This window comes from Pituophis catenifer, unplaced genomic scaffold (genome assembly GCF_029215685.1).
Source record: "Pituophis catenifer annectens isolate HBS135680 unplaced genomic scaffold, rPitCat1.0.hap2 SCAF_5, whole genome shotgun sequence".
Lineage (NCBI taxonomy): Eukaryota > Metazoa > Chordata > Lepidosauria > Squamata > Colubridae > Pituophis > Pituophis catenifer.
The window spans coordinates 22,721,643-22,738,038 of record NW_027256885.1 but is presented as its reverse complement, the minus strand read 5'-3'; the positions used below and the strand labels follow the sequence as shown (position 1 = coordinate 22,738,038).

General features: G+C 44.1%; 1 protein-coding gene across 1 annotated transcript in view; it reads left to right on the top strand.

Annotated features, from left to right (window-relative positions):
- Positions 1-16,396, top strand: part of SEPTIN7 (septin 7) — a 469,639-nt gene that overhangs the window by 281,617 nt on the left and 171,626 nt on the right. The window contains exon 8 of the mRNA XM_070944651.1: positions 2,266-2,362. Within this exon, the coding sequence (XP_070800752.1) occupies positions 2,266-2,362 (97 nt within the window). The remainder of the gene's footprint in view (positions 1-2,265; positions 2,363-16,396) is intronic.

The window sequence follows — 16,396 nt, the reverse complement described above, 5'->3', positions numbered from 1 at the left end:
TTGGGAGGAGTTTGACCCTGTGGCTCCCGAGGACGTGGACAGGATTCTGGGCAGGCTTAGCGCGGCCACATGTTTACTGGACCCGTGTCCCTCCTGGTTGGTACTGGCCTCCCGGGACGTTACACGAGGCTGGCTCCAGGAGATTATCAATGCTTCTCTGAGTGAGGGTAACTTGAAGGAGGCAGTGGTGAGGCCTCTCCTCAAGAAGCCTTCCCTGGACCTGGCTGTATTAGCAAATTATCATCCTGTCTCCAACCTTCGCTTTGTGGCGAAGGTTGTTGAGAGTGTGGTGGCGCGACAGTTTCCCTGGTTCCTGGAGGAAACGGTTTATCTAGATCTGTTCCAGTCGGGTTTCAGGCCTGGGAACAGCACGGAAACGGCATTGGTCGCATTGGTGGATGATCTCTGGAGGGCTCGGGACAGGGGTTGTTCCTCTGTCCTGGTCCTATTAGATCTCTCGGTGGCTTTTGATACCATCGACCATGGTATCATGCTGCGCTGACTGGAGGGGTTGGGGATAGGGGGCACCATGTTGCGGTGGTTCTCCTCCTTCCTCTCCGACCGTACGCAGTTCGTGTTGACAGGGGGGCAGAGATCGACCTCAAGGCACCTTGTGTGTGGGGTGCCGCAAGGGTCGGTTCTCTCGCCCCTTCTGTTCAACATTTATGTGAAGCCGCTGGGTGAGATCATCCGTGGTTTCGGGGTGAAGTGTCATCTGTATGCTGATGATACTCAGCTGTACATCTCCACCCCGGACCACCCCAACAATGCCCTTGATGTGATGTCCCGGTGCCTGGAGGCCATGCAGATCTGGATGGGGAGAAACAGGCTCAGGCTCAACCCGTCCAAGACCGAGTGGCTATGGCTTCCAGCATCCCGATATAGTCAGTTGGTACCATCGCTGACTTTTGAGGGTGAGTCGTTGGCCCGCACAGAGAGGGCTCGCAACTTGGGTGTCCTCCTGGATACACGGCTGTCTTTAGAAGAGCATATGACGGCTGTGGCCAGGGGGGCTTTTTATCAGGTTCGCCTGATCCGCCAGTTGCATCCCTTTCTGGATCGGGATGCCTTACGCAAGGTCACTCATGCCCTCGTCACGTCCCGCTTGGACTAGTGTAATGCTCTCTACATGGGGCTCCCCTTGAGGAGCACCCGGAGGCTCCAACTGGTCCAGAATGCGGCCGCACAGGTGGTGATGGGGGCGACTCGATGCTCCCATGTAACACCTCTCCTGCGCGAGCTGCTCTGGCTCCCAGTGGTCTTCCAGGTGCGCTTCAAGGTATTGGTTACCACCTTTAGTGCGCTCCATGGCTTAGGGCCTGGGTATTTACGAGACCGCCTTCTGCTGCCAGTAGCCTCCCACCGACCAGTACGCTCCCACAGAGAGGGGCTCTGCAGGGTTTCGTCGGCCAAACAATGTCGGCTGGCGGCCCCCAGGGGGAGAGCCTTCTCTGTGGGGGCACCAACCCTCTGGAACGAGTCGCCCCTGGAGATACGGCGCATCCCGGATCTGCGCACTTTCCGCCGTGCCTTAAAGACGTTTTTGTTTCATCAAGCTGGGCTGACCTGACCATATTTTTTTAAAATTGTTTTAATTTTAAATTGCTAAATTATGGGTTTTTAATATGGGGGTGTTTTAACTGTGGGCCAAATTAATTTAATTGGTTTTTAATATTGTTTGGGAGAAGGGCGGTATACAAAATAAATAAATAAATAAATAATAATAATAATAATAATAATAATAATAATAATAATATCTAAAAAAAAACCACTGAAATAATTGTAGAGGTTAAAAGAAATGTGTTTGCTTTATCTCTATTTTAGTGGCTTTTTTTTTTTTAAATTTGATTTATATGCTGCCCTTCTCCGGAGACTCAGGGCGGCTTACAATGCGCTAAGCAATAGCCTCAATTTACCTACCTTAGAAAGGATGGAAGGCTGAGTCAACCTTGAGCCTGGCGAGATTCGAACCTGCAGTAATTGCAGGCAGCTGGTCTTAATAACAGGGTGCTTTAGACCACTGTACTACCAAGGCTCATATCCCATCAGTGCATGACTAATTTTGAACAGAAAACTTCCTTAGGTCTGTTACCAAATGATGTTCTGCTTTAGAGCTGAAGTCCTTCTTGTATATGCTTTTTTTAAAAAAAAATATAATCTCCTTTGACAGTCATTTTATTGTGATCTCAGAGCAGTACAAAAACGTTTTTATATTCAACCTGTCAATAAATTATTATAGGAAAAATTATTCTGTTTCTTTTGTAGGACCGTTTACCTCTTGCGGTAGTAGGTAGCAATACTATTATTGAAGTCAATGGCAAGAGAGTTAGGGGAAGACAGTATCCTTGGGGTGTTGCAGAAGGTAAGTGAATAGAATGTGTAATATGCATAATTGGGCAATAAGCTATATCTTTATAGCAATATTATAGTTTCAGAAAAGGAAGAAAGAGGTAAAGGCTTCGCACATCCTGTCAGACCTGCCTCAGCTTGAACCTTTAAGTAAGAAAGATCCTTAATTCCATTTATTGAGAAAGGTATAATTTACTAGTAGTCAAGTGAATTACAGTAATGCATAGCCAGAGCTGAAAAAGTGTGCACCAAAATTCCCAAGTCTAACTTTTCCCTCCCTTAGTTGCCTCCCATCACTGGGCCCCCATGTCCAATCAAATTCAAACAAGATGTTTTAAGAACGGTCACTTCAGAGGTAGGTTTGGTATGCAGCTGCATTCCATTCCCAGCTGGTTGTCCTTGAAGCCCATCTCAGAGAGGTACAGTGAAGTTTCATTTCCCCTAGAAGTCCCCCCTCCCATCCAACCCCCCCCCCCCCCGAGTTCATGGCAGCTGATACTGAATGGTTGCAAAGTGCAAGCTGAGGTGGCAGCTGACACTTCCTCTCCTCCCCTCTACATGACAGTACATTATTACCTACCCTAGATTATATTTTGTATCTTTTACCAGTACTATAACAAAGTTATTTGTAAGACTCACATTTATATAAATTGAGAGTTTCCTGAGATACTAATTGAAGAGAGAGTTATATTGTTGATGCTTGAATTATTTTAAAATTCATCTATCATATCTTTTCAGCTTCATCTATCATATCTTTTCATCTATCATATCTTTTTCAAATTCAAATTCATCTATCATATCCTTTCAGCTTAAGGGCTGTAGTTGAGGTAGTCCTCAACTTTTGGCCACAACTGGGACCAGAATTTCCATTGTTAAGCAAGGTGGTTGTTAAGTGAGTCACGGCTGATTTTACAACCTTTTTTTCATGGTTGTTAAGTGATTCACTGCAGTACTTAAGTGAATCACGTCATTAAGCAAATCTGGATTACTCCATTGACTTTGCTGGTCAGAAGCCAGCTGGGAAGGTCACAAATGGCAGTTACATGGCCCTGGGATGCTGCAACCATTGTAAATACATGCTGGTTTTTCAGAGTTTGTTGAAATATCAAATCCAGAAAGCACACACAGGTAAACTGATTCAGCAGGATTCATTAACTTCTTTATATACATAATAACACATGAAGTAAATTTACAATACCAACAGCAGATTCTTCCAACGTGGTAGAGAAGAGAGATTGCTTTCAGTTCCAGCAGCAGACTAGTTTCGTTTTAGAGCTGAGCACAGAGCTTAATACAGACAAAGAGAACCTCCTCTATACAGGGCAGTTAAACTAAGCCTAAGCCACGCCCAGGCTCCTTCCAGTTTCAGTTTCCAAAACAGTTCCCATTGGCTGACCTTGTTACTATGCCTATTCATTGGCTGACCTTGTTACCATGTCTTCCCAGTCATGAACTATATGCACTGACACTCCTCCCTTCATGACTGGAATAGACATAAATCCAAATAACTTAATATTCTTCAGATACCTGTACTTGAAGACCCACATTCACAGTTCCCTTCAAATACCTGAGAATCCTTTTTACTGTGATACATCCTTTGCAATGAAACAAAGATCATCCACAAATGCTAATAGTTGACAATCCCCACCTTGTAACTTTCCAGTGTATATGCAACCATCAGCCTTGCAACTCTTGAACCCAAGACCTTTCAATGCAGTATCTAAACATATATTCCAATTCCTGGCTGACTGCTTCAGCCCATAAATGGCCTTGTTCAATTTATATACAGTGTTAGGTTTTTTAATTTCATACCCTGGTGCTTGAACCATGTAAATTTCTTCCTCTAACTCAGCATTGAGGAATGCTGTGGTTATGTCAAAATGCCAAATTTTATGGCCATGTGCCACTGCCAACGCTAGTGCCAGCCTGATGCTTTCACTCTTTACTGTAGGCGCGAATACCTCATCATAGTGCACATTTTTCATCTGTGAAAAACCTTATGCCACTAACCTTGCTTTATATTGTATCTCATTATTGGGCAGTACTTTCTTTTTGTATACCCACTTACATCCTACAGCTTTGCTACCCTGTGGCAAAGTCATAGATGTGAACGCTTTATGTTCACCCATGGATTTCATTTCTTTGTCCATGCCTTCTTTCCATTTTACTTGTTCAAATTTAGGTAATGCCAATACTTCCTTATAGTTTCTTGGCTCATACCATTGATACAAATTTGCATCAATTCTGCTCCAATTTTGCTCTGCAAAACTAGCAAACCTGGAAATGACTATTCTTTTGTTCCCATCGCTAAAGTGATAGCTTTTTGAACCAGGCTCATAGCCCATAAACCTGAGCTTTCTAGCCTTTGGTTGTCCCTTTCTTCTAATTGCTTTTGGAATATGCACCCACGCATTGCTTCCAAAAACTCTTAAATGTTCCAGAGATGGTTTTCTCCCATATAGCACTGCATATGGAGTATCATTAATAGATTAACTCCACAGCCTATTAATTAAATAATTAGCAGTCAACATGGCTTCACCCCAATATGACCTGCTCAGACCAGAATCCTTCAGCAGTGAGTCCTTCGTGGTTTCTAAGACTCCATTCCGCCTCTTAACTACACCATTCTCAGCTGCTGTATATGGATTTGTATGTCTGTGTTTTATTCCTAACTGTCCCAACCATTGTTGAAAACTTGCTGACATGAATTCTGAACCTCTGTCAGTTTGCAGCTGACATACCTGTTGTTTATATCTCCTTTCTATGAAGCTTACCCATTGCTTAGATTTCTGTAGCACCTCTATTTTACTCTTTAGTAAATAGCAGAACCCAAACCTGCTGTAGTCATCTACAATGACCAGCACATACTTAACTCCTCCCAAACTGGCTTGCATTGGCCTAACCAAATCTGCATGTACCAGCTTTAGAACTCTTGTTGTCTGCCTTGTGCTACTCTTGCTTAATGGGAATGCCTTGGACTTTGATGATTTGCATACTGCACAGTCCAAATATGCCTTACATCCCTTTAAATTTAATCCTTCTGCAAACTGGTCCATCCTTTGCAAAACTCTGAAGCTGGCATGGCCAAGTTTTTTGTGGAAGAGATGAACACATGAATTCTGTGGTGCCACATTTCCAAATGTTTGTGCACATTGAACCTTTTGTCCCTGCAACACATAAAGATTATCCTCTTTTATCGCCTGTGCACATACATTCCCATTTTGCTTTATGAGACATCTCCCATTTGCAAATGTGGTCTCAAATCCTTGCTTGTCTAAACTAGAGACACTCAGCAAATTATGCTCCATTTCAGGCACACATAATATATCATTAAACCTCTTTTCCAGATATGGAATTTGCACATTGCCTCTTCCAATGACTTTAGCCTTCTGGCCATTTGCCAAGGCTACTGCATCTCCAGCAGCTGGATCCATTCTGTAAAGCAATTTAGAATTATTAACAATTGTTTGACTTGCCCCACTGTCTATCAACCATTTGTCTCTGCTATTGCAATAGCTAACTTTTGCAACAGCAACTTGTCCATCTTGCAATTTTCCTTGCAAATAATTTCTTCTTTGCAAACAGCTTTGTCTTTGCAAACAGCCCTTCTTTAAATGTGTTTTTTCACCACAAATGAAGCACTGCCTCTGTTGCTGGCCTGTAATCTGATCTCTTCTGCTGCTGCATTTCTCTTTGCAGACATCCAGTCTGTGGAATTTTCCATTGCTCTTATCTCTCTGTTCCTTGGGTCCCCACCTCAGGAATTTCTCCTGGCTTTTTCTAAAATGGTGTTTGTTTTCTTCAGAAATCAAACAAGCCTTTAAGGACTGCAAACGGAAGTCCTGCTCTGGTTTGCACTCAAATACTGAAGAAACTATGTCCCACGTTTCATCCAGACTGTTTAACACCAACAGCACTCTCTGAGACTCAGGAATATTCATTCCACGCTGTTCTAACTCCACAAATAAAGTTTGCATTTGTACCAAATGCTGCTCCACAGATTCTCCTGGTTGCAAACGGACTCTGTATAATTTTCTTGATAATTGTACAATATTGCATGCTGACACACTCACATGCACACTACTCAACTTCAGCCAACCTCTTTTGCAGTCTTTAAATCAGCTACATTGATAAATTGTTCATCTTCTAAGCTCAAGATGATATAAGCCATTACTTTATCATGCAGCCTATGCTCTGCAGTTGCTACTGGTGCCTGGGGTGAATTAACAACAATATCCCAGAGCTCCTTAGCCTTCAGGAAACATTCCATCTTTGCAGCCCAAATAATATAATTCTTCTGTCCCAAATGAGGCAGAGAGCTCTCCTTAATTTCAACAGCAGCCATCCTGCAATCTTTCTCTGCCTTGTTTCTCACACAGGCAGTCTCTCAGCTTAATTACAATTCAGTCTTTCTGTGTGCTCTGGGCCCATAACCTTTCAGAGTTTGTTGCAAATATCAAATCCAGAAAGCACACACAGCTAAACTGATTCAGCAGAATTAATTAACTTCTTTATATACAGACTTTATATACAGTGACATGGTTGCCAAGCACCCAAATTTTGATCATGTGACCGTGGGGATGCTACAACAGTTGGAAGTGTGAGGACCAGTTGTAAGTCACTATTTTTAATGCTGTTATAATTTTCAACAGTCACTAAACAAATGGTTTAAGTAGAGGACTACCTTTAGCATGTTCTTACACTGTAATTAATTTTCGGATTAAATCATTAGATTAAAAATGTATAATTACCATTGTGGAAGCTTTATTTAGTGCTTTCCCTGTGTCACCTTTCTACATGTTCCTTATGTTTTGTTACCTTTCTCTTAAATCAACCATTTTGTGTGCATGGCCAATGTTGTATACATAATTGGACATAAACTCTTGCAAACAAAACTGAGAAATTATCTCAATAGAACTGATAGCTACTCAAAATGCAGTATGTCTCATGACAGGAAAAAAAAGGTTTCTTAGACTGAAATGCAATCTTATTCTCATTGAATGCTAAATTTTGAGTTCAAAATTGTAATGCAATTATTACTTTTGTTATAATGTAGGAAACATGATATATAAAGCCTTAATGAAATTATAAGATAAGCCAGTTGTGAAAATTAAAGTACATGAAAATTTTGATGGTTGACTTATCTGCAAGTGGCACATTTTTCAGGATATTTTCATTAAAATTTCAAGGGTCAGCTTATCCACAGATGGGCTTATCTGCGAGTATATGTGATAGGCAGAATATCAGAGGTGTCCGTACATTTCTGTGGAAAAAAGTCTTAAATTTTGCCCATCTCCCTGAAGAAACTGTTGTCCCCAAAACTGGGCTCTGGCTTGGTGTTGAACCCGATGAGTCATCAAACACAAGGTGTGATACAGAATTATACTTTTATTTTGGTACCAAGATATAAGGACCCTGGTTTGAAAGCTAAACAAAGGGCCCAGATTAGAATCTTACAGCAATTTTTATAGTCAAGGAGTGGTCGCATTCAACCCTTTGCCCTTCCCCTAATAATACATGCATAACAGATAATATTGATTGGTTATTTGGATTTGAACCCTTACGCTTGTTATGCTAAATAGCTAAATGTTGCGTCACCTGTTTTTCACCCCAGGTCACGGGTATCTTGCAAAGTGTGCCAGCTATGTGGTTTTGGGGGGGTTTCTTATAAGCGAGCTATTCTTGTGTCTAATATCCTGGCTAGTGGTTTTCTAACAGGTAAGGTGCTAACTTCTGCCTTGCTACAAATGTGCAGCCCCACCCCTTTCCTATTGCAGAGCAGCTCAAGGCAGCACCCCCACTCCCTGCGACCCCCCTCCTTCCGCAGAGAAAAGTAAAAGCAGTTTTAAGTCTTTGTTTGAGACAGCACCCCCTCCGACCCCGCCCCTCCTTCTGCAGAGAGAGAAGACAGAAAGGAGCAAAGCTCTTAATTGTTAAGGCAAAGAAATGAAGACAAGAGAAAATGTTTTATCAAAATTCATATTCCTCACTCTCATGTCCATTCCATCCATACCTGGGTCCTATCTCCACGTATGACCCTTCCTCTGATCCCCAGGGCCTCATCTGTACATACATTCCATCATCTGATCCTTCAAGACAAATGTAGAAAAGAGCTTCCAGTTGACGTCGCTGCGATACAGATGCAGGGAACGGGTCTCCTCGTCCCCTGCACTGTCTTCTCCTTTTTGTGGGCTCCAAGAGGAGCCTAAGCTGCCCTGAAGGGGTGGTGAAGCAAAGAGGGGCACCCTGAGAGATCAAGAGTCGCAGCTCTCCTGTCGGCCCCAGGGTTCCATCTCCCTCAGCCATAGCAAGAAGAAGAGGTAGCCTAAAGATGGCCACCACAAAGCTTGGACAGCCGATGACTATCTAAGACTGGTGCTGGAGCGAAGTAGGTGAACAGTGAGTGGAACTGGAGGAGAGGATTTTCCTTTTACCTTAAATTTAACCCCAAGGAGCAATTCAGAATTATCTGCTCAGAATCAGCTGTTAAAGCGGCGGCTAGGCATTCGGAGAAACTACCAGACCACCAGACCAGAAGTGAAGGGTGCAGGAGTGGAAATAATAAACTTTGAAATATACAGAAAATTGAACCCTTAAGCTGGGAAGGTGTGGTACTGGGAAGGCATTTTGAAATGCTGAAATCATTTCTTTGCAAAACTTATTCTGCTTTTATAATTATTTTATAACTAAAAGAATGCTGGAAACATGGTTATATTGAAATCTAAGCTGAGAGTGCCACCTGCTGACAAAAGAGAAAACTACACATCTGGAAATATCTAAATGAAGTTGTGTGAAAAATTTTATTGGATTACTTCTAGTCACTCTATGACTATTGGATTATTGGAGACTCAAGTATAACCTCTGGAACTACTTAAATGGAACTGATTGTTAATGGGACATAAAGAATTGGGACTAGTGAACTCCTTGAAGGGTAACTTAAAGATTGAATAAATAGTTCTTGGACTGTTGGATAAAAATTGAATTTCTTAAAACAAAACAAGGTACCTAATAAAGGAGAGATGAGTGGAATTGTACAAGAGATGGATTTACTTTTTCAAAATATAAAAAACATCATGGAGAAAGGATTGAAGGAGATTATGGAAAAAATGGAAAATACCATATAAGGGATAATGAGTAAAGACCAAGACGCCCAGGAAAAGGAAGAGTCAACAGAAGGAATGAAGAAGGAGGAAGATAAAGAGGAGGCAACAGTGGAAATAATAAAGGTTGATGAATTAAACCAGTGGGAGAATATATTAGAGGAGGAAGATAGGTTTGAAAGCAAGATAGGGGCCTGGGTAGAAATGTTAGAAATTAGGCAGTGGAAGAGGGTAGAGGTGGGGGGAATACCTAGATTAAACATCCAAGAAGTAGGTAAAGATTTAAGAGAGGAATTTGGGAGGCAAGAAAAAAAAAAGCATAGCAATTAAAGTATTGAAGCGAGCAAGGGACAATGGATAGATTATTTCTTATTTCTTATTTTATTTTTATATTGTTGTCTTGATTTACTCTTCTTTCCTATTTTTCTTGTAAAGCATAGCAAAGTATTGAAGCGGGCAAGAGATGATAGATGGGTGATTTTTTTTCTGTTGATGTTCTGAGTTACTTTTTCTTTTCTCTCGCTCTCTTCTTCCTTTTCATTTTTTCTTTTTTTAAGTAGGTGACATGATTAGAAGTTAGACAAGAAAGAAAGGAAAAGTTTCTTAATAAAGGGTGATATGATCAAAAGCTAGAATAAGTGATAGAAACAAGAAAAGGGGGAATATTAGTGTATACTTTTTATGTCAGGGTAATGATGATTTAAAGCTGACCAGCCACTGTAAGGCTGTGGACCAGGATGAGTCAGCAGTGTTATTGCCACTTTAAGATTGAGGATGAGTCAGCAGGGTTGTTGCCGCTTTAAGAAGATGTCTATATAAGGGAGGCCATGAGAGGGCGTATCTCTCCTCGTGTATCACTCTCCTCATTGTGTTCTATCTGCATTGTAGCTGTCCATGTAGAGTTGAAGATTGATTGCTTGCCTGTTATGTGCCTACCACGTGTATGTCTGTATATAGAAGTCTTGTATATAAACCACTGTTTGTAATGACAAAACCTCTGTGTCCTGTAGTTTGCTCCTGGGTTGTCTCAAAATGGTAGTCACGCTGTAAACACTCTTGACAGGTTATGGGCCCAGTCCAGAGAGAAGGCCAGAGTGACTAGAGACCAGAGAAAAGAGAAACCCAGTAAGAGCTTGCACCAGAGCCAGAGGGGTTGTGCAACGTGGTTTGATAGTGGTTAGTGGCTGGTGAAAGGAAGCAGGCAGCATGGCCTCTGTCGGAATAATGGGAGGAGGTTTCATGGTGTCTCGGCTAAATGAGACAAACTACCTCTCCTGGAATGTAAAGATGGAGATGTACCTGTGAACAGAGGAGTTGTGGACGATAGTTACTAATCCACCAGCAGTCCTGGATGATGGGGACCAGAGAAGAAATGAAAAGGCATTAGCCAGCATAATTCTGGCTATAGAGGACAGTCAGCTGATACACGTAAGGGGTCTCCAGTCTGCGAAAGAGTGCTGGGAGGCTTTGTGCAGTATGTATGTTAGAGAGACTGCGGGCAGTAAAGTGTTGCTGACAAGGAGACTGTATAAAGCACAACTGAAGCCAGGGGAGAGCATGTCCACACATCTGCAGGGTATGAGAAAGACATTCCTGGAGTTAGAGGAAAGAGGAATGACGTTTACTGAGGCACACAAGGTATATGTGGTGCTCAGTTCGTTAGACACTTCATGGGACGTTCTTGTGACTAGTCTAGAGTCCATGCAAGAGCAGGATTTAACCATGGCATATTTGACTGGTTGATTGTTGGAGGAGGAGCAGAAACGGCTGGAGAGGTGACCAGGAAAGGGAGGAGAGAACGCTCAGTACAGACCAGCATCTGCAACAGTCCAGGATGCCGGCCGAGCAGCTGAGACAGTTTATGCAGTGAAGAGATGCTACACATGTGGTTCAACAGAGCATCTCCAGAGACGCTGCCCTGAGAGGAGAAACAGAGGAGCAGCGAGACACATGAGGTCCAGCGTCATTTTCCCTGGCAGCAACAGCATCTGAAAACACCAGGAACACTTGGTTGTTGGACAGTGGGGTGAGCCAGCATATTGCTAATAATCCACAAGTGTTTTCTGCTTTGAAACCAGCTATGCAAACATGTGTTAGTCTGGCTAATGGTCAAAGAGCTGCTGTTAAAGGGAAAGGTAATGTTTATGTACCTGAGATAGGAGAAACATTGTACAATGTCCTATATGTACCTGCATTAGATCATAATAAATTAAATATAAATATATAAATTTAAAATAAAATAAAAAATAAATAAATAATAATAATCTGTTAAGTGTATCCAGGTTAGACAGGCAGGGTTATGAAATACTGTTTGCAGGAAGGCAATACTCCATCAGGAAAGGTGGAAGGATACGTGCACAAGGGGTTAAGAAGGATGGCCTGTACGTTCTAGGAAGGCAAGAGAATAGTTGTGCACGTGCACTTACGAATGCTCCTACACATGACACTCGTGTATATTTGTTGCATAGGGGAGTGGAGCATACGGGTTTCAGAGGGCCGCAGAAGATGCCAGACCTAGTTAGGTGGCATAAGCCACAGAAAAAGCCAAAGCAGTGCAAGATGTATGTAAAGTGCACTGTTTGTAAGGAGGAAAAATACAGGGTATATCCTGTGAGTAAGAAAAACCCAAGGCAAACAAACAGAGGTATACCTAGGAGACCTGAAGGGTATAATGAAGGTTTACTTCCTGAGAGGTTCAAAGCTAGTGGGGTTAGAGTAGGTGGTACTCATAATGAACCCTGTACGTACCAAGAGATATGGTCATGGTCATTGCCTAAGGAACGAGATAAATGGAGGAAGCCAGAATTAAAGAGAATGACAGGCAGGCAGATAAACCAAAGTGAGGAAACTGAGCTAGTGAAGTAACAGTATCCAGCCAAGGAATGGTAAACAGGATGTAATGGAGAATAATGAGACAGAGTGTACAGAGTCTGTAGATATTGACCGTAGGAGTAGTTCCAGCATCTATAGTAGTAATGGTACTAGTAGCGTGTGTAGCAATGAGAGCAGGAACCAAAGCAGGAGGCAAGGACATAATGGAAATAGAAAGCATCATGAATATGTTAAAGCATTCAGTTGTTCAGCTTTAAATAGGAGGAGTGTCAGGGTAATGATGATTTAAAGCTGACCAGCCGCTGTAAGGCTGTGGACCAGGATGAGTCAGCAGGGTTATTGCCGCTTTAAGAAGATGTCTATATAAGGGAGGCCATGAGAGGGCGTATCTCTCACTCCTTGTGTCAGGTTTCGCTGCTATCTTAAATAAACTTCATTCTCAAACGCAAGGTCTCTGAAGATTCATCTTTATTTAAGAATAGAAAGAACGACATCCCTGAACTCTTTGTGCAGCCAAAACTGGCACCTCCTTCCAAAACCCTCCCTTTCCGTTCTTCAACCCCAATGTCTCATTGGCCATTGTGCAGATCCATCTCTCCGTCCCAAGCACTTTCTATTCACAGGAATTCCCCCCTCCCTCTATCACCCAGGTAACGCTATGTACTAAAGAGCAGGAGACTAGGTAAAAGTTCATCTCAGCATTAAAGCAAAGCTTCTCCCTCTTTCATTCATGTCAGCGCTGGAGGAGATAATAAATTGGAACGCTGACATCTTGTGTATCACTCTCCTCGTTGTGTTCTATGTGCCTACCACGTGTATGTCTGTATATTGCATTGGCATCCTTCAGTCTCAAGAGACTATGGTATCGTGCTCTGGAAAGAGGTCCTAAAACAGCATCTAGTGTGACTAAATGTGGCATAGGACCTGGGTATTTGCGGGCCCGCCTTCTGCCGCCGATAGCCTCCCACCGACCAGTACGCTCCCACAGAGAGGGACTCCTCAGGGTGCCATCAGCCAGGCAATGTCGGTTGGCAACCCCCAGGGGGAGGGCCTTCTCTGTGGCAGCTCCTGCCCTCTGGAACGATTTGCCCCCGGAGATACGAAGAATATCGGATCTCCGGGTCTTTCGCCGTGCCCTGAAAACTTTTCTTTTCCATCAAGCAGGGCTGGCGTGAACCCCCTCCCCCTTTTTTAGTCTTTTTTAGTCTTTTAGTTTTTAAATTGTCATTGGGTTTTAATTGAATTGTTTTAAATTTGGGCCAGTTATGTAATTCTTTTAATAATTTTAAATTTTGTATTGGTATGTGTTTTAGTTCTGGCTGTGCACCGCCCTGAGTCCACTAGGAGAAGGGCGGTATACAAAATAAATAAATAAATAAATAAATAAATAAATAAATAAATAAATAAATAAATAAATAAGCCAATTCGAGAGTGGCAATCCCTTCCACACTGAGGGCAGATACATTCTGTCCCCTGCCCAGCCCCCAGATTTCGCTGGTTCCGGGACTGCCTCTTTGCCTCAGCCTGCCGAACAAGTGTCTCTTCGAATTGGAGAAGGCCATGCTGCGTCTTTAGCCTCCAAGCTGAACGATCGGAGGTCAAGGTTTCCCAGTTGTTAATGTCCATTCCCAGGGCCTTTAGGTCCCTCTTGCAGATATCCTTATATCGCAGCTGTGGTCTCCCTCTGAGGCACTTTCCCTGCACTAATTCTCCATACAGGAGATCTTTCGGAATCCGACCATCAGCCATTCTCACGACATGCCCCAGGCAGTGTAGACATCGCTGTTTTAATAGTGTATACATGCTAGAAATTCCAGCACATTCCAAGACTGCGCTATTTGGAACTTTGTCCTGCCAGGTGATGCCAAGAATTCGTCGGAGACAGCGCATATGAAAGGTGTTCAACTTTCTCTCCTGCTGTGCGTAGAGGGTCCAAGACTCACTGCAGTACAAGAGTGTGCTCAGGACGCAGGCTCTATAGACCTGGATCTTTGTATGTTCTGTCAGCTTCTTATTAAGCCATACTCTCTTTGTAAGTCTGGAAAATTTATTTATTTATTTATTTATAATTAGACTTCTATACCGCCCTTCTCCCGAAGGACTCAGGGCGGTGTACAGCCATATTAAAACACATAGATTTACAAAATTTAAAACCAATTAAAATCAAATATATAAAATTTGGCTCAAAAATTAAAACATACATTCACCCCTTATAAAATTCGTATTAGGCCAATCCGGCTTGCTGGAACAGAAGGGTCTTCAGGGTGCAGCGAAAGGTACGCAGGTCGGGGCTAAGACGAAGCTCTAGGGGAGCTCATTCCAGAGGGCTGATGCCCCCGCAGAGAAGGCTGTCCCCTTGGTGTCGCCAGTCGACATTGTTTAGCCGACGGCACCCTGAGGAGCCCCTCTCTGTGGGAGCGTATTGGGCGGTGGGAGGCTGTTGGTGGCAGAAGCCGGTCTCGTATATACCCCGGTCCTAAGCCATGGAGCGCTTTAAAGGTGGTCACCAGCACCTTGAATCGCACTCGGAAGACCACCGGGAGCCAGTGCAGCTCGCGCAGGAGATGTTTTACATGGGAACGCCATGTCGCTCCCATAACCACCCGCGCGGCCGCATTGTAGACCAGCTGGAACCTCCGAGTGCTCTTTAAGGGGAGCCCCATGTAGAGAGTGTTGCAGTAGTCCAGACGGGACGTGATGAGGTCATGAGTGACTGCGCAGGGCATCCCGGTCCAGAAAGGGACGCAATGGTGTATCAGGCGAACCTGATAAAAAGCTCCCCTGGCCACGGCCGTCATATGCTCTTCCAAGGACAGCCGTGCATCCAGGAGAACACCCAAGTTGTGAGCCCTCTCTGAGGGGGCCAAGATCTCGCCCCCAATAGTTAACGATGGACCCAGTTGACTATACTGGGATGCCGGAAACCACAGCCACTCGGTCTTGGAGGGGTTGAGTTTGAGCTTGTTCCTCCCCATCCAGATCCACACGGCCTCCAGGCACTGGGACATCACGTCAAGGGCATCATTGGGGTGGTTCGGAGTGGAGATGTACAGCTGAGTGTCGTCAGCGTACTGATGGAATCTCACTCCGAAACCACGGATGATCTCGCCCAGCAGCTTCACATAAATGTTGAACAGAAAGGGCGAGAGGACTGACCCTTGCGGCACCCCACAAACAAGGCGCCTCGAGGTCGACCTCTGCCCCCCTGCCAACACAAACTGCGTATGGTCAGAGAGGAAGGAGGAGAACCACCGCAACACGGTGCCCCACACTCCCAACCCCTTCAATCGTCGCAGCATGATACCATGGTCGATGGTATCAAAAGCCGCTGAGAGATCTAATAGGACCAGGACAGAGGAACAATCCCTGTCCCGAGCCCTCCAGAGATCATCAACCAATGCGACCAATGCCGTTTCCGTGCTGTTCCCTGGCCTGAAGCCCGACTGGAACGGATCTAGATAATCAGCTTCATCCAGGTACTGGGGTAGTTGTCGCGCCACCACACTCTCAACAACCTTCGCCACGAAGCGAAGGTTGGAGACTGGGCGATAATTCGCTAATACAGCTGGGTCCAGGGAAGGCTTCTTGAGGAGAGGCCTCACCACCGCCTCTTTCAAAGAGGGGGGGAAGAAGCCCTCACTCAAAGAAGCGTTAATAATCCCCTGGAGCCAGCCTCGTTTAACCGCCCGGGAGGCCAGCACCAACCAGGAGGGGCACGGGTCCAGTAAACATGTGGCAGCGCTAAGCCTACCCAGAATCCTGTCCACATCCTCGGGAGTCACAAGGTCAAACCCCTCCCAGATAATATTCTCAAGACCCCCTTCTGTCACCCCATCCGAATCTACCCAATCAGAGTCCAGACCTTCCCGAATCTGAGTGACTTTGTCATGCAGGAATTGCACAAAATCCTCAGCCCTGTCCTGTGGTGGCCGCTTTACCAATACGTTTATTCAGCTCAGTATCTAAAGAGAGAGTGTCAGAGATAGTTGAGCCGAGGTACACAAAGTCATGGACGACCTCCAGTTCTTGTGCAGAGATTGTAATACAGGGAGGTGAATCCACATCCTGACCCATGACTTGTGTTTTTTTCAGGCTGATTGTTAGTCCAAAGTCTT